Source organism: Polyodon spathula, chromosome 6 (assembly GCF_017654505.1).
Source record: "Polyodon spathula isolate WHYD16114869_AA chromosome 6, ASM1765450v1, whole genome shotgun sequence".
Classification (NCBI taxonomy): Eukaryota; Metazoa; Chordata; class Actinopteri; order Acipenseriformes; family Polyodontidae; genus Polyodon; species Polyodon spathula.
Window position 1 is genome coordinate 64,458,949 of NC_054539.1, and position 18,114 is coordinate 64,477,062.

Consider the following 18,114-nt stretch of genomic DNA (forward strand, 5'->3'; position numbering starts at 1 on the left):
TGAAACTACTCAAAAAGAAACAAGGTACTCCATTTTTAATGTCCCCGTGGGCAGTATGTTGCTTTTTCACAAAGTATCAAAAAATCTTCTTCATGCCACTTGTTAATTTGCCCCAAATTTTGTTATGAAACTATAGTGTCTGTTTTAATGACTAACACAAGAGAATGTGGTATGCAAGTTAAGCCGGATTTGATTGCATAGCCTCATACTGTAGCTCAGAGTAATGGGTCTACACTTTAATCATCCCTGGCTCACTGTTATGAATCTTTGTATGGGTTTTAAGACATTCTTGTTGTGCCTGTAGGCTACTACGACAGAGTGTAACTGAGTCTGAAGCCTGCAGCTTCATATAGCTGAACTGACTCAGTTTTCAATTTCAGCCGAATCAATGTTCCTTAATAATCCCTCTGGAGGATTAAATGGTTATAACGTTCAGGTTCTGTTTTTAATTTCTTCTCAAATAATAATAAAACAAGTGCATTGAAGGGGTGCCAGCTAAAACTGTAATGACATGTAAGTACAAAGTGGTCAAGTTTGTTTAACCCTGGGCACTCGAGGAAATATTTGCCACTAGATCTGTATCTTACAGTTGTAGTTGCTAAATATTGGCTAGTTGCTAGCCTTTATTCACTGTACTTTTGGTTTATCTGAGCCCTTTTGGGATTTACAGTGGAGAGTGAAATTTCCAGTACCCTTTTCAGTCATTTCCAGTACCTTTTTCAGCTGGGCTTGAAGGATCTTGAGACGGATAGTAAGTTTTCATTCACAACATTTAAAAGACTTGAGCTAACTGTCAACAAGTCATTTACTGTAAACCAGGTTTGCTTTTTAGCTGTTAGTACAGTATGTAAAGCATATTGAGATACTGATGATCACAATTCAGTATTTTGGGTTTCAATTTTACAAATCTCTCTCGTTACAGGGTAAATTATTTTTGACATTATTGATAAGTTATTGAAGCACATGGGTTTATCACGAACCGTTGCATATTAGCTGGTGGAATGATGTAGCAGAGTGCTTTCAGGAAGTTGCTGATTTCATTTTCTGGGTGGTGTTTGATTGTGACAAATGTGCTGCTTGTGTAAGGTGAGGGCTTGGCAGTACCAGGGAATTGAGCTTCCTTTCTTTCCTCAGGCAGGTGCAGTGCAGTAGAGCGTGGGCAGGAAGGATAAGTGCCAGGTTTCACCATGCAGCTTCAGCACAGTTTCCTTATCTCTGGCCTGGAGAGATCACCCCTTTGTTAGGCAACAGGATACATTTTTTTCTCCCGTCTGGTTCAAGCTAGGGGCTCAAAACTACAGCCAATCTGTGTGACAGGTATTCATAAGTCCAGTGTATGTTTTTGCCTGTTCTATCTAATATACTAAATTCAAATGGTTGTTGGGTTCAAGGGCTGGCTTAGACACCTGTTTTATGGGCCCTATTCATGTTACTGTTATTGAATTGTTTTTTTTAAAGAGACAAACAACAGTGTACTGTAGAACATTATTTTAAATATCAAACTTTTATACAACAGAGCTGACTTTTTTCAGTAAGATTTTCAGTGAATTCTGAGTGGTATTCTGGAATACTGATGCTGACAATCACTACTTTTACATGGCACAAGTATTCAGAATATTAAGAATATTCCGAATGTTCTGTATATATGCAGGCGGAATTCTCTTATTTCTTTCATATTCTGCGTTTACATGGTAAACAAAATATTCCTTTTATGCCATTAACACGCACCTTGCTTCCCACTGCAAACCAAAAGAGAGCTGATTATGTAGAATAGCTTGTTGTTAACTGTAAAGAGCTGGTGGTGTGGACGTATATTTCTGTTAGTTTTTGTTTTTTCAAATATGATCTCTGATATTTTGAGATTGTGTAGCTTGTGGGTCTTAATTCAGTGAAATTTGTTCACACAGACATGTACGCTTATATCGTTATTAATATAACAAGGAGACAGATTGAAGATGAGTTGCCACTGTTTAGCCAAGCACATCATCAACAGAACCTACAGTAAACAAATGAACAGTAAAATAATAACCATAGTAAATAAATTAATAAAGCAAACACTGTGTGTGTTTTGTGTGTGTGTGTACAATTATGTCCTCACATGCACAGTTGCTTTTTCGAAGAGCATTTGATTGAATCTATGTTATCGAGAGCTGTAATTTTATATAAATAAATAAATATGTGATGTTTTTAAATTTAGATGTAGGCCTTTATTTGCAGATCTAGCATGTATTGATATTTGTTTTCTATGTATTCATTTTATACCTACTGGTGAGTGGCACTTTATAAAATTTGAAAAATAAATAAATAAATAGATAATATGTATGTGATGGCAAATATATTATAATGTGATTACATACTGATAGAATTATTTTCCTTCAGTCTCGTCAGTCAGCTGGTCAGGTTAACTTTCTTCTTCAAACCCGATGTCCACACCACACCAGAGTGAAAATGCACCCTGTGAGATAGTGCACCCCTTACATAATAAATCTATTGTTCCTTTTTGTAATTTTACTTACTTTACTTACTTATATATTGTTCCTTTTTGTAATTTTACTTATTTTTTTACTTACTAGTTATATACAGTTTTTGATACACTTATTGTCAATTTTGCAATACGAGTAAAAAGAAAACACACCTACAGCAAAAGTACAGAAAAGCTTGCAAAGAGGAAAATGTACAATATGTGCTTGTTTCTTCTTCTATTTTTAAAATGTTAAAGTTAGGGTTTTTTCCATCGTCTCCCCTTTACATCGCATGACGTGCACATGTTAAAGCACACCGCTGCACTGAAGGGGTGCACTATCTCACGGGAGGCACTTTCACATGCTTCACCAGGTCGGTGATTACCCAGTATGCAATTCAGAAGGCTGAAGTAAGGAACAATTGATAGATTCACCCCACTTCTTTTTGCTTTATAATACTGTGCTTTTAAAACTTTACATCGATGATGAACTGGATCCACAGTTCAAATCCCCCATCATATTTTGCAATCCTTTTAAACATTTCTGCACATCTCTGTTTCTTGCCATCAAACTGTTTTATGACCAAAAGTAGCTGCATTTTCTCGCATGTGCCGTCATGTTTATTGTGCTTTTCTGTTGTGGGCTATGCTGCATAGTCGGAATATGCTGTTAACATGGCTTTATATTCCACTAGTATTCAGCATTCCTCCAATATTCTGAATATGCAGAGATGGGATATTCCTCTTCATATTCCTAATATACTGTTTACATGACGGAATATGTATTCAGATTATTCAGTATTCCGAATACTAGTGGAGTATTAGTGGCCATGTAAACACACTGACTGATGATTCAACTCTCTTGACTCCCCTTCTCTGTGGCATAATGTTATTGCAACTATCTTATTAGTTGTAGAGAAAAAAAACAATACATTTCACTGTTAGAGCTGCTCTGAACCATCATAAAAACAACAACAACAAGAACAACAACAACAGCAACAACAACATTAATCATAAAAAGGGTAAAATATCAATTGCGTTTTTTTCAGTACACTTTAATATATTGAAAACTTTGATCAAAGGGACAAGGGCAAAAAAAAATTAGATAAAGAAAGATAAAGACAATGTTCACCACTGTCTTCCACTGTAGTTCAGTATCTACAGTAATGTCAAAGTCATATTTGGCTTATCAATGTAACGCAGCACCGGGGAGCTCATTAACATTCAGTCTCAGCGGGGAGCTTGTGATATTCATCACACTCTGGGGGATTTTCAAAGGCAAGGTCGTCGGATCTAAACAAAGAAAACACAATAAAGGTACACTGTTTAAGTATATTAAACATTCAACTGCACTTTGCCGCATAAAATATACTGCAAGATTTAGGAGCCATGTTCCCTGGAGCTGTCTGTGGTTTAATATTATTATTTTTGAAACAGATGGTGTCAGTTGCACAACCTGTGCACATCTTAACCTTTTTATTATGTACAGTACAATATAGTCGTTCAGCATGTGTTGGCTTTAGGGATTAAAATTAAACTTGGTTTGATTTTAAAAAGACGACAACCATTACAAGCTGTAAAGAGTACTGTACAGTACCAATCCAGTTGGGGCAATTTAAAATACTTTATTTTAGGCAAATTGAATGAGATCTCTGCTTCTTCCCATTGGACCGGAAGACATTAAAGACATACATCTGTTCAAGTGAAACTGCCTCTGCTTTAGCATCCTGTGACTTTTTGCTTCTGTTTTTTTACTTTGTATGCTAGTTTACTGAGCAGGTACATGGAAGTATATTTATAAGCATATTTGGATCTTTTTGTAGTAGTATACTTATTATTAGTCAGTATGGTATGCGTCAGTGCTGCAGTATAAGATATTGCATTAAATTCAACAGATGATGGGTAACTACATATACACTTCACCTGGTACCGAATACTGTTCTCATACAGTTGCTATTGTGTCTTTGTGATGATTAGTTTTAATTGGAATGGTAGTCTGACAGGTCTGCTATATTTATCCTTGCGTTAGTTATCCTTCACAGTGTGTGAGGATAGCGTTTACTTTATCACATAGGAGGAATTTTCTCAGAACTGTTACTTGCGCTTGATAAGATTTGTTGAGTTCATGCAGTAGTTGACTGTGTTGCGTATAATATTCTCTATCCATTTTTGTGACAACGTTTGTTTGTTGGCATTTGTATTTTTGCAGTTAGTTCTCATCAATTTCTTGAAAACAAATGTAATGTCAGGATATTTTTCTGCTGCGAGTGATGTGTCCACTAAATGCATTTTACATGAGTAATGACATGAGTATGAGTATGACATGATCAGTAGACCCCGCCCCTTTTAAACCACAACATTGGCAAGGCAAGAGGAGTATTACTTTAGCTTTCCCTAGTAGATAGTTATTTTGTTAAGTGCCAGGAGATGCAGGAGGGTTTGGGAGGAGCAGCCCACTCCTCCACAGGTAAAATCAGGGGCTGCTTAATTAACAAGGAGCAAAGTTGCCAGCTTCCCACATACAGTAGAACCTGCAATATCTGATTTAATTGGTACCAGGGGTCAATCTAAAAAGTAAAAATATTGTATCTCAGAGGGAGTCATTATACTGCATTGAGGTTGCTTTATTAACCTCAGGGCATTAAAAATTAAAAATGTCAGGCACATCAGTGTGTCTCTACAAAGAAAATCAGTAAAGATTATTGCAATACAGCATTCCAAGAACAGCTGTTGCCGTGCTTTCTCAGTCCATGCCAAAGTTATCCGACAGGTTTCTTTGCACCATGCGTTTTAAACTGAGACAGAAACAACAATTAGAAAACACACACACAAACACAAACTGGCTTTGAAGGTCAGCGAAAAAAATCTTGTTTCAAGTAATTATATGAATCCCTTGCTGTCTTGTTTTGTTTTATTTAACATGGTTAAACTGGGCAGTTATGTGAAGTGAAAGCTTGTAAAAAGTAATTAATCTGCAACTGAATCCATTCTGTCCCACTAATACCCCATTTATCACTGGCACACCCGACCCGTGACGGGCTGGGACCCTCACAGGTCGGGGGATTTTACACTGGCAATATACTTGAACCGAATTGATCCGTACCGCGAAACTCCGGCCCGATAACATATCTGAATCTAGCATGGGGCCGAGGCACACCGTGGGAGGGGTTACTGACTCTCGTCATGACGCTGGTGCATTTTGACTACTGCATCTGTAACCTTATTGCATTTGCCTTTATTTTATATGTTTAAGTTTATTTTTCCATTGTATACTGTCGTTGAAGTTGTCTTTTCACAGATCAATAAAACTAAAGTATTACTGATTTGTACTGTATTTATTGTTTTGTCAATTTCACTAAATGTGAATCTCCATATATTAACAGTTTGTAATTATTTGACGAGCGAGTTGATGTTTTGATTTAACTTGGGCCCTTCTGTTAAGTACTAAACAGAAATAATGAAACTCCTTTAAGTTACTTTAGATGACATATGGCTTTAATGTCGCTTTATAAATAAGTAAATCATAAATAAAATAACACAGAAAACTAAGGACCATCTTTGTATAAAGCTATAATAACCAACATATTCAAGCATGACTTCATGGTTACTTCTTATTATCATTATTACTAAATTTAGGCTAGAAAGTTCATACTGCATGCAAATGTTTGAATGACAAAGCGTGAGTTAAAAAAAAACATTACGTTTTTTGCCATACGCCTCTTCTCTATTCTCTGCAACTTAGCATGTTCATTACGCATGATGTCATTCGGTCGTCTCGGATCTTCAGTGTAAAAGCAGCTCAAGGTACCCAAGCCGTACCAAAGTTGAATTTACTGTTTTGGTAGCAGCGTATGTGGCAGATCTGCAAGGTGTGTCAGTCAGCACTATTGAAAATTTTGCTTGGTGCTGATTGCCACTCATAAGGTCTGTCACAGCGTCTGTGGGGAGGGGAGAGGCTAGAGCTCAGTAGGAGCTCCAGTGTGGTGCTCATACAAGGTAGCAAAGCAAGCTGTGTATAGAGATTTTGCATGCTCTTCCAGCCAGTCTGGACTTAAAATTAAAATATACAAGAACTCTTAAAATGCATAATTTGTTTTTTTTTATCTGATCCCTACCTGCTAAACTGAAACTATCAGTGACATCACATCCTGCTCAGGCTTGTTACACTGAGCAACCAATACATCTACAGTGTGCATAATATCTAAAACCAGATGTGAATCATTTTGTTTACATGTTACAGGAGAGAAACTAAACAATATTGTTTTGAACTGGTAAAAGTAGTTTTGAAGCTAATTGGTTCAGGATGGAATAAATGCCTATGGTGGTAAACACGTGGAGAATGTTTATTGAGGTGCAGCGCAGGGCAGTAATTCTTAAGATAGTCTTATGTTAGTTACTATATTTAATGAACATGATTCTTATCAACATTACAGTGTGACTGTTTTCAACATTTTAGAGTTACATTGTGTTTCCTCTTGTCAAGATAAAAAGTATAACATTTCATCAACTGTAGTTCTGTACAATACATTTTCTTTTTTTTAACAGGCAAAAGTGAGTCAGCAGGAGCGAGCTCTTTCCACTGAAGCATTGAACTTTACAAAATACTGCAGCACAGCACAGGTTTAACAACTGATCTTAGCACAGTAACATGAAGGACAGGGCACAGGGAAACCAAAACCATTTACTGTGTCAGACTTTTACTTTTGTAACTGTTCTATTATTGGAAACAATACTGTAGGTAAATGATGATTTTATTGCTTTGAGAAACAGCTTAGAAGCAATGCTCCAGATACATTCAACATTTACTGTACACTAAATAGTCCAAACTTTGACTGTAGCACAAGTGTAATTTTCTATCTGCTGTACATCAGAAAACCCATTATTCTAATGAAACTTAAGGATCGATTATTTGGCTGCACTGTACTTTTAAAGAACATTACTCAAAAGTATATATTTAATATGCTTCAAAATATTTAAACTTTGCTACAAATTAAGAACATGAGAGCAGAACTTAAGTGACTTATAGCAGATCGGTCGATGCTTTCCAGCATAACACAGAGGTTACGTCACTCCTGTCTATCTCAATTTTAAGCCTGGCCAACAAGATAAGGTTAATCGGGAGGGTGTCAAACTGCACCAACTGATTTGAATGAGGTTCTTTGGTGTATGAGATAGGTTTTTTACTAAATTTATCGCTCAAAGATTACTGTAGTTAGAAAAGGCCCCAAGTGGATAAAAGGAACTCTTTTTCCACCTGTCTGACTGAGTAAAAACATATTGACTTGTAAACAAACCCTTTAGGATGCTGACTTTGGGAAATATGCTTGTCTTCTAAAATGTTAAGGTACAGTACATATTGAATAGTGAACACGTTTAAGGACGAACTTTGGGCCATAATGCAGCTTCATTTTGCAGTAGGATTCTGAGAATTATTTCCACAGACAGAGTTATACTGCATTATTGTATCTGCAGCCTCTGTAAAGAAAATTGCATAAAAAAACTAAATGTATTCTGGGAGAGTAAAAAGTCTGTACGTCTCCAGATACCAATAGGTCGGAGGCACTGTGGCAGGGCGGAAACAGCCTTGCCAGTGATGTTATTCCTTCACACGTGGTGAAGGTTTAAAAAAAAAAAGAAAAGGTGAACCACAGAGAAAGACCAGCAGCAGCACCAGTTGGAGGCAGAAGGAGCTCCTATTTGCAGATCATGTGGGGACTTTGGGCATTGTTTCAGGGTGTGTCCATGGGGAGACCACCTCACATGGAGGCCTACTTTTACCATGAGATGGAGTCACGTGAGGAATGGCTCTGCCTGAAGGCTGTCTAAAGGGAGGGTTAATCGTTCCCAAAGGCGAGCAGGGAAGCCATCTGCAGCTGCACGTCAGCTGCACATTTCCACTGTCAGCACTGCTTCCGCCTGTCTTGCCAGCACCAGCATTGCCACAGCCAGTGTTGCCACTGCCGGAGTGCCCCACACCGTTGTCAGCCTTGCCACTTCCAGCATTGCCAGTCCTGGAGTACCCTGCACCGCTGACAACTTTGCCGCTGACAACATTTCTGCTGCCAGCGTTGCCACTTCTAGCATTGCCACTCCCAGTGTCCGCACCTGCCAGAGGGCCCAGCACCGTTGTCAGGGTTAGGACCCCCCCTTGACATTGATAAGGTTACTCGGGCTTAGGGGGTAGAGGGGGTTAAACGGGCAACCTTTACAGAATACCCAGAACCATTTCGGCTGAAGGAGGAGGTGATAGGAGCACAACCACCACAGCCCCGACCACCACCCCTACGTCCCGACCTGGTGCTGATGGATCAGAGCTCTCAACCCGGGCTCCAAGACACCAGGCATTTGTGTCCGGACCTTTGGTCAGTGGGCCTAGCTCCTGGGTCGCTGCATCACCACGCACAGTTGATCGTCTGGTCTCCTGCTTTACTCCCCCTGCTGGCCCATGCGTGGCTCCACAGTTGCCGGGGCTCACACCTCTGCTGGCTGCTACACCTACGCTCCCAATGCCTCGTCCATGTCGCCTGGGTCCTCTGTCACTGGTTGTCAGCCTCTGGGGTCGGGATCAACCTGCCCACAAGAATCCACACGTGCAAAGACGGACATGAAGGGAGGGGTTGATGTTTCAAGGGTGGGGGGTGGATGGTTGTGGTCAGATGTGCTGTGCACATGAGGGGAGGTATGTGGCAGGGTGTATTGTGTGCCGGTGTATTGTGTGGGTGTATGTGGGGAATTGGGTTGGCAGGGAGGGCATTAAATTACTCCCTGCCAGAACACACATGGCAATGTGGCTGGGGCCATAATGGGATAATTCATGATTAATTAGGCTCCAGCCACAGGTGTATAAAAAAGGGGAACTCAGTGGTCAAATGTTAATGTTGGTGTTAATGTTGGTGAAGGTGCGTTGGAGATGTGTGCTGTGCTGTGTAGTTATAGTGTAGGGCATATGTATAGTAGTGTTTTGCTTCAACCGTTTATTTTGGCCACTGTGCCTAAAGTGCACAATAGCACTTAAACCTGCAGCTTCTTCTGAGTCTCTCTCCCTGACGGATGCTAGACTTGCCAGTGACTCTGTCCTTTCACAGGCACTTCTGACAGTTTGGTGCCCTTGACTACTAAGCCTACACATGGCGGAAACCGTTATGCAGTGGCCATTCAACTCTGCTGGATTCAAAAAGTATGATGAAGGTGAGGCAAGCACAGTTGAAATGTCATTGCATCATGTGAGCCTTTAACTCTGAGCAACAAAACTCAGAAATACTCATAATCATAACATATGTAAGAGAAAGGCATTTGAAAGACAATAAAATGACAGTTTGAAGCTACTTACAGTTGCCTTTACTTTTTTACAGTTTCCTGACTGATGTAAATATTTTACGGCTCACAGTGTTTATCAAGTTCCCCTGGTCAGGTCCTATAAAATTAAATATACATTACTTGCTGTTGAGATCTCTTTCACATCTAAAGCAGGTTCCAAAAGCAGATCAAAAGGAAGAAAAATATATTGGCAAAAACAACACAGTGCATTCCTGCTGTGATAAGAGTCCCATTGTTCTCAGTGAAGCCCTGGTGCCCATAGACTTCTATGGAATGAAAGCAATAGCAAGTTCAGACAGGTACAGTAGTACAGTACAGTAGGGAGCACACTATAAACTATTGTACTATATACTGTTGGTGGTTCTGATAAACACAAATTAAATAAAATTAGTACAAACATTTTAAATTGATGTGGCAAACTAATACAGTACTGTATGTGCAGCGTTAGTTAAGGTGTACAGTACAATTTGCTGTATCGATGAAATACAATATATTGTACTACTTTGTGATGAAGGTGCCACCTGGTCCATTCTTTAATATTTGCAGACAGGAGTGATAAATGGAACTGTCATGATCATTCTTGTTTGTATCAACAACTATTTGTGTACTCAGGGAAGAGGATATACTCTAATAATGATGTATATTTTGGGATGTTCTGTAGAAATCCATACCATCATATTTTCCACAGATCTACTGTACTGTACAGTAGATCTCTACACACTATGCAAAGATTGGATGCATAAGAAGTCAATGACTACATATACTGTATCTGTCTAAATACAGAATACACTGTCAAATGTTCAAATTACTGTAGTTATTGAGTACGATTTATCTAATAATTTGCTGGCCTGTGATTGTAATTTAGTTTTGAGTTTTGATCTATTTCAAAATAACTAAAATTGAAGTGAAATAATAGCATTATTAAAAAAAAAAGTTTTTTCAGATTTTTCACATGTGGCTTAATGTACTGTATACTGTAACATAATGCACACTTTTGTATTAATAGTTGTTTTACAAGTTGGTTCAGTTCTGTGCAACTTCACAGTAATTTAAAACCAGACCTTAAACATCTCATATTATGTAAACAAGCATCCATATGGTCTTGTTTCACTATAATTATTATTTTCTTAATTGATTATTATTTTGTTTGTAAAGGATCTTATCAACTCAAAAATCCAGAATGTTCTTTTTATTTTCCACAAAAACCTTTTGAAATGCTGCAGCAGTGGGTCTGTAATTACTGTATACTATACTGTAGCACTATTATGTGCTATCATTTACCAAAGGCTGTGGATGGATGGTACTGTACCAGGTGGGGAAGTGATAGCCCTGTAGTTAATCAGAGCACTTTAAGGTATTCTGTGTAAAATTTTACTAAAGATTGTGGTTATTGGACCAGAGAGTACAAGCTTCTCCTTTTCTGTTAAACTTTATTCCCATTAATTTTGCACCTGACAGTGTGTTTAGGGTGCATGATGAGTTTGTCATAACTGTTCAAGGGTTTAATTCCGCAGGGGCTCTGGGTGTTGTCTCAGACACATTATTATTATCTACTCTGGAGCCCTGCAATAGCATTACAGCTGAGAGTGCTCAAAATGAGATGCAGCGGTATTATGGATATTTAATTACATTCTGTCAGTACCATCCATGGCTAGTGGGAATAACTAAAGGAGCTTATTTCAAGTCATGGAAGAGAAGAACACAGTTACTGTCAGAACTATTATGGTCAGCTCTAAAGCCTTTGGCACCCGTATGATACTTCACTTGTACTCTACTGTCCTTTTCTCAGATCAGTTTTTGTATAACAAAATCTGAAACAAAAACACATTGGAAATGTGAAAAAACGCCTAGCCATTTAAAGTGGAGATATCAAAAACACAAGCCAAGTTTCAAAAAACCATTGGTGCAACTGATCCATCTGCGTAATTGTGTAAAGACAACCGTGACCAGCCAACCTTCACCAGCTGGCTGCAGCTGCACAGGAAGTGGTGGAGCATCCCACTTCAGTCTATCCAGAGGCTTGTCAGGTCTACACTTCAATGCTGCCAGGATTGTGTTAATACTCAGGGAGGTCATACCCAGTTCTAACTTTGTAATGTTTTAATTTTGACAGTGTGTCACGTTTTATACTGAAAACTTATCATGATTCTTTGATCTGTATTTTTGTTCACATTTTCTGTGATTTTGTTTGATATCTAGTTTTTTGTGTGTGTGTGTGTGTGTGTGTGTGTGTGTGTGTGTGTGTGTATATATATATATATATATACACACACACACACAGTGCCTTGCAAAAGTATTCAGACCCCTGACCAATTCTCTCATATTACTGAATTACAAATGGTACATTGAAATTTCATTCTGTTCGATATTTTATTTTAAAACACTTAAACTCAAAATCAATTATTGTAAGGTGACATTGGTTTTATGTTGGGAAATATTTTTAAGAAAAATAAAAAGCTGAAATATCTTGCTTGCATAAGTATTCAACCCCCACACATTAATATTTGGTAGAGCCACCTTTCGCTGCAATAACAGCTTTAAGTCTTTTGGGGTAAGTATTTACTAGCTTTGCACACAGTGTCAGAGTGATTTTGGCCCATTCTTCTTGGCAGATTTGCTCCAGGTTGTTCAGGTTGGTTGGACGACGCTTGCGGATCGCAATTTACAAATAGTGCCACAGATTCTCAATGGGATTGAGATCAGGACTTTGACTGGGCCACTGTAGGACATTCACCTTTTTGTTCTTGAGCCACTCCAATGTTGCTTTGGCCTTGTGCTTGGGATCATTGTCTTGCTGAAAGGTGAATTTCCTCCCAAGCTTCAGTTTTTTTAGCAGACTGAAGCAGATTCTCTTGCAGTGCACCATTACTCCACTCCCAGCCACTGAACTCTAGCTCCTTCAAAGTGATTGTTGGCCTCTCTGTGGCTTCTCTCACAAGTCTCCTTCTTGTTTGAGCGCTGAGTTTTGAGGGACGGCCTTTTCTTGGCAGTGCCTGGGTGGTGTGATGCAGCTTCCACTTCCTGATTATTGATCCAGCAGTGCTCACTGGGATATCCAAACACTTGGATATTATTTAGTACCCTTTCCCTAATCTATGCATTTGTATTACTTTATCTCTAACTTCTGTAGAATGCTCTTCGGTCTTCATTTTCCTTCAGATTCACAGCCTTACCAATGATCCTTCAACAGTTTTTATCCAGAAAATGTGACAGCAACTTTAATGGTTCACAGGTGGAGGCCAATGGTAAGGTAATTGTGTCCTCGTTAGGGCAATTTCTTTCATCGGTGCAAACTGGGAGCTTCCATAGCACAGGGGTTGAATACTTATGCAAGCAAGATATTTCAGTTTTTTATTTTTCTTAAAAATATTTCCCAACATAAAACCAATGTCACCTTACAATAATTGATTCTGAGTTTCAGTGTTTAAAAATAAAATATCAAACAGAATGAAATGTACAATGTAACGGATGTGTAATTCGGTAATATGAGAGAATTGGTCAGAAGTCTGAATACTTTTGCAAGCCACTCTGTGTGTGTGTGTGTATATATAATAAAATTTAAAAGCACAATAATTGCAAACAACATCCATCTACCTGTAATTTTAAGCAACTTGAAAACTGAACAAAAATCGTACCTTACATATTGTTAATACTGTGCTCGGTTTTTGCACAGTATAGTCCTTTTAGTACAGTCTCCTGAGCTTTACCGTTTAGCTGTCACTCGCTGAAGTTGATTTTTCAGAAAATCTACAGATTCTAGTTACTGATGCTTCGTAGAACAAAAGGTTCCCTTAAAAAACGCACATTAGGGCATTCAGGCTTGTTAATTCCTGCCACCCGGATACAAATGCCAGTTCCCGGACTGTCCGGTCAAACCCGGACAGGTGGCAACTCTAAATCAGGGAGATGGTGTTGAATTCTCAAAATGCTCTATAACCCCCTGTAAACAACAACACACATTCTCCCCACTCATTCTATCACTCTCCCCTTATAGTACATGTAACATATATAAAAGACAGACGTGACAAACTGAACAGACAACAAGTCCTCCAACAAAGCAATTGTCTGAGTCATTACAATATATTTTGAAATTTGAAAGTAAAAGTATATGAAACCATGACAACCTGTATGTATAAAAATCTTCACTATATACAATTGAACAAGAACTGGTGAATATTTATTTTCATTTAATACAGTATTAAATGCCAGTGTTTATCTGATAGTGAAAAATAAATAAGTACATATCAAGATAAATAAAGAAATAAATGTCTATATTAATGTATTTCAATATTTATATTAATGTGTTTATTTATGTTTTACTTTTACCAAATATATATATAGGCTATCCTTCAGTATAACTAATTAGCAGAAATGAATGTTCCTTTTTGTCCAGTGGGAACCACAAGCAGCATTACTCTCATCAGCCAGTATCGAGAGAGGAAACCGTACTTCCTTGTGCCAATAGGGAACACAAAGAGCGTTACACTGACAGGAAACCAAAAATTTTCAGAGCTGAACATCAGAATCTCAGAATGATGATGAAGATGATGAATGATGACTTGAAAAAATCCTGAGAATTCTCAGCTGGCTGACTTCATCTTTCAAAATACTGCTTGGCTCAACTAACCATGTAGCACTGATGACATTAACACAACACGCTTGCAAACTGAAGGTTATAGGTTCATATGCCACGTATACCAGACCTTTTTTTTTTTGTATTTATATAAAGAAAGAGTTTTTTGCAGGCAGCTGTTCCATTTTAAAACAGAAATACATAATTTAATATAAAAGATACAGTTGTCACAATAAATGCTTTCCCTAATATATTTCCATGTTGACAAAACAAGTTAGTTGTCATTACACACGGATGTCCTGTAATGTACATGTGTGTGGATAAAAGTACCTGGGGTCTCAAAAAAAAATACGTGGGAGAAAAAGGAGAAGGGCATTTTTACCTGACTTTGGTGACTTATTTTTCTTACTGTATGACAAGTATTGTCTTGTTTCCTACATTTCATCTAAGAGTGTTGGGACCTACAAATTAAAAGTGTAATGGAGCTTAAGGCTGATTTACCTTTGTTGTGCCAATACCCTGAGAACACAAAAACTATCCTTGCTGTTGTCAATCTCAATTGAGGAACTGCCTTTCCTCTCAATAATATTACTTTGTAGTGTAATAAAACAAGGAATAACATGTTCCTGTTTCATTTAGGGAAATTTTAAACCTACCAAGTTATGGTTGTAGACAAGGTACGATTGCAGTTGGTAGGATTTATTGGAAATACATCTACAGAGGTTAAAGCCTTCTGCTTGTTCGAAACAAGGACTAGCTTTCTAATATAATATGTTACCTTGCCAAAGTGCCTCTGTCCAGACCTAGGAGGACCAATCCTGTGGGGCAGTGTAAAAGCAAGCCTGTACGTTCCTGATAATGCCTAACATGCATTTTGTTAAATCCAGCATGTGCACACTTTGCAGTTGTTTTGATGTGTACAGTAAATTATTAGCTGATGAGTATGGGCAAATGGAGTATGGATTTCTGCAGAACATCCCAAAATATATGTAATTATTACAGTATATCCTCTTCCTTGCGGTACACAAATAGTTGTTGATACAAACAAGAATGAGCATGACAGTTCCATTTATCACTCCCGTCTGCAAATATTAATGAATGGATTAATGAATGGACCAGGTGGCATCTTCATCACAAAGTAGTACAGTGTATTGTATTTCATCGATACAGCAAATTGTATGTGTCTGTACTTGTAATGGTTTCTTAATCTACTGTAACACAACTTCTTTTCACATATGTCTGTAACAAGTTAAACTTTTTGCTCTGATGAAAAGTAGATTATATCTTGACTTGTTTCACATGCGGCCTTCTGATTGGGCACAGTTGTTTTTTTACACACAATCTGTACTGTACTGTAGGTGTTTGGTAAAGCAGGGATGTTTGTTGAGGTATGAATTTGTGTGGTAGTCAGGTACTACAATATTAATGTTGGGAATTATCTCTACAGATCCAAAGCATAAACCCACAGATGGCATGCTGCAGTAACTACCCATACACACAATAGGTGTGTATCATTCAGGATCCCTAGAGAGCTGGAACGATGTGCTTCTGGGTGGACCTTGTTGTCCTGGAGATAGCACAAGCACTTTCATCAGCTCATCAGGAAAGAGCAGATACAGGCACTACCTATAGAGATTGCTTTACTACAACCATTTCTACAAAGAAAAATAACCCCACCCTTTTTTAGTACATGCCTAGATAAGTTAGTGAATGAAAAAAATAGGAAGAAAAAAAGGATTCTTCCCATATCGATACATTAAATCTAGTTTCTCGTGAACATAACAACATTTCACCATATTGCTTTGCTATTGATCTTTTTAGTAATGAAGTTTTTTTTTTTTATTTGTCTGCCACAAAGTGTTCAGGTATATGATCCCAGCTTAAAACTTTCTAACAGTCTGTAATTTACTCCCCCCTTTTTTTAAAGCAGAAAACAAAAACACATGTGAATTTTACTGAATTCTGCAGCTGGATAATTTTCCCTTGAAAAATAATTAAAGAGTGGAGTAAAGCATTTTGCGAATAGGCCCTTACTGTATGTAGACAGAGATGTAGTGCATTGGGAGATCCCAGGAATGATGAGAGCTTGTGATCTGCTGGTTTTGAGATGCTCGTGCTGTTTCAAGCGACATGCTGGTTGGGGAACGTGTTAAGCAGGTCCATAAAAATCCTTTTACTGCAAAGTAAACTGTTGTCTACTCTCCTAAATTGAACTGTTTGGATTATACACCAGTAAGAGGCCAGTAAACACTTCCCATTCCCAAGTTTAAACTCATACATGTACCAAGACTGGAGCTGCTAGAATTTTTCAGCAGGACTTTTAGAGTAGTTCTGGCATGTGAAGAGGGATTTCACAAGTTTACCATAGTTAACAAGAGCAAAAGTGGGAAACAAAGTGATCAGCAGCAAATTAATAAGTGACTTCTGAGAAAGCAAGTTATTTAATTTAAAATGGTGTTATTGATTCCTTTCATTTATGAAAGAGGGATTTCCTCTGTAAAACAGACTTTAGTTTCAACAGGACTTCTTGAATAAATACAATTGTCATCTGCAGTCTGTTCAGTAAATACCTCTGACAAAGCTTCAGTCTTAAGTACATACAGTATACCGAGTACTGCTTTAGTGAAGTTAAGATTAGCCCAGTTTTAAAATCTATAGCACCGATAAGTCTATAATCCCTCTGTTTTTCTTGCTTTTTCAGGTACTGGAGAAGTACTCCAACACACCCATGAGCCATAAAGAAATTCTTCAGGTGATCCAAAGAGAGGGTTTGAAAGAGATCAGGTAAGAAATGCACTTTGATTTGTCTCTTATTATAGGAATACATTATGTGATAGTGTTGAAGTTACACCACACCGTCAATAAACAAGAACTGTCTATCAAAACCGCTTTCCTGTCCTCATTTATTTATTAAAAACATACCAAGATCTCAGGCAGTGAAAAATACTTTCTTTTCATGACCGTCACTGGGCATTAGGGTCATTTTAATGATCTAAACTATCTGATTGTGCATAATACAGTAATCCGTTGCGTATCCGCCCTTCACATATCAGCCATAACTGTTTATCTGCCATGATCAATCTCTTCAACAAGGCTAGTTTAATATTGAACAGAGAAGATTAGTTCAGAGGTTATAAATCCAACCAAAGTTTTCGTACACTGTGTTGTATGTGCTCTGTGCGCAACCATTGCTGGTAGCATCTGGTGAGCTGTTCAGTTTGTCGATATGTAAATAAATCCTGTTCGCCTGTGGGGCGTATCAACCTCAAATTCCATCTCGATCTCCTGCCTGTCACTCAGCAGCAAGTGCACACACCCACACTGCAGATGACTACCCTGTCACAAGCATTAATACCCTGTATCTTTTTAAACAAGGCATTTTAAAGATTTCATTTATCTGCCTTTTTACATATCCGCCCTTACTCTGGTCCCACCGCAGTTGATAAAGTACTGTAATACGAGGCTTAGGTTGGCAGTACTATCTTGTGCCACTGTTTAGATTATTAAAAAAGACCCTATGGTTATTACATCCTTGTTCAGTGACTGCCAAAAAAGGGAGGTATGCAAGATTGGTTCTGGATGTTACAATAAGTGTATACTATCAATTGACTACCAAACACTGTCATTCTAAAATTTGTGTGGCCTAAAAATATGAACTTTGGCATTGATTTAAGCAAAGGGTATTTTGTTTTATCAATTTCACTGCAGAATTTTGTTTATATGAAATAACAATTTAAATATGATTACTTTTCTAATCTAAATT

General features: G+C 38.0%; 1 protein-coding gene across 2 annotated transcripts in view; it reads left to right on the top strand.

Moving 5' to 3' along the window:
* The window catches only part of LOC121317466 (putative Polycomb group protein ASXL2), a 77,673-nt gene that overhangs the window by 13,617 nt on the left and 45,942 nt on the right, over positions 1-18,114 (top strand). For both annotated transcript variants that reach the window (XM_041253421.1, XM_041253422.1), the window contains exon 2: positions 17,053-17,135. In XM_041253421.1, the coding sequence (XP_041109355.1) occupies positions 17,053-17,135 (83 nt within the window). The remainder of the gene's footprint in view (positions 1-17,052; positions 17,136-18,114) is intronic.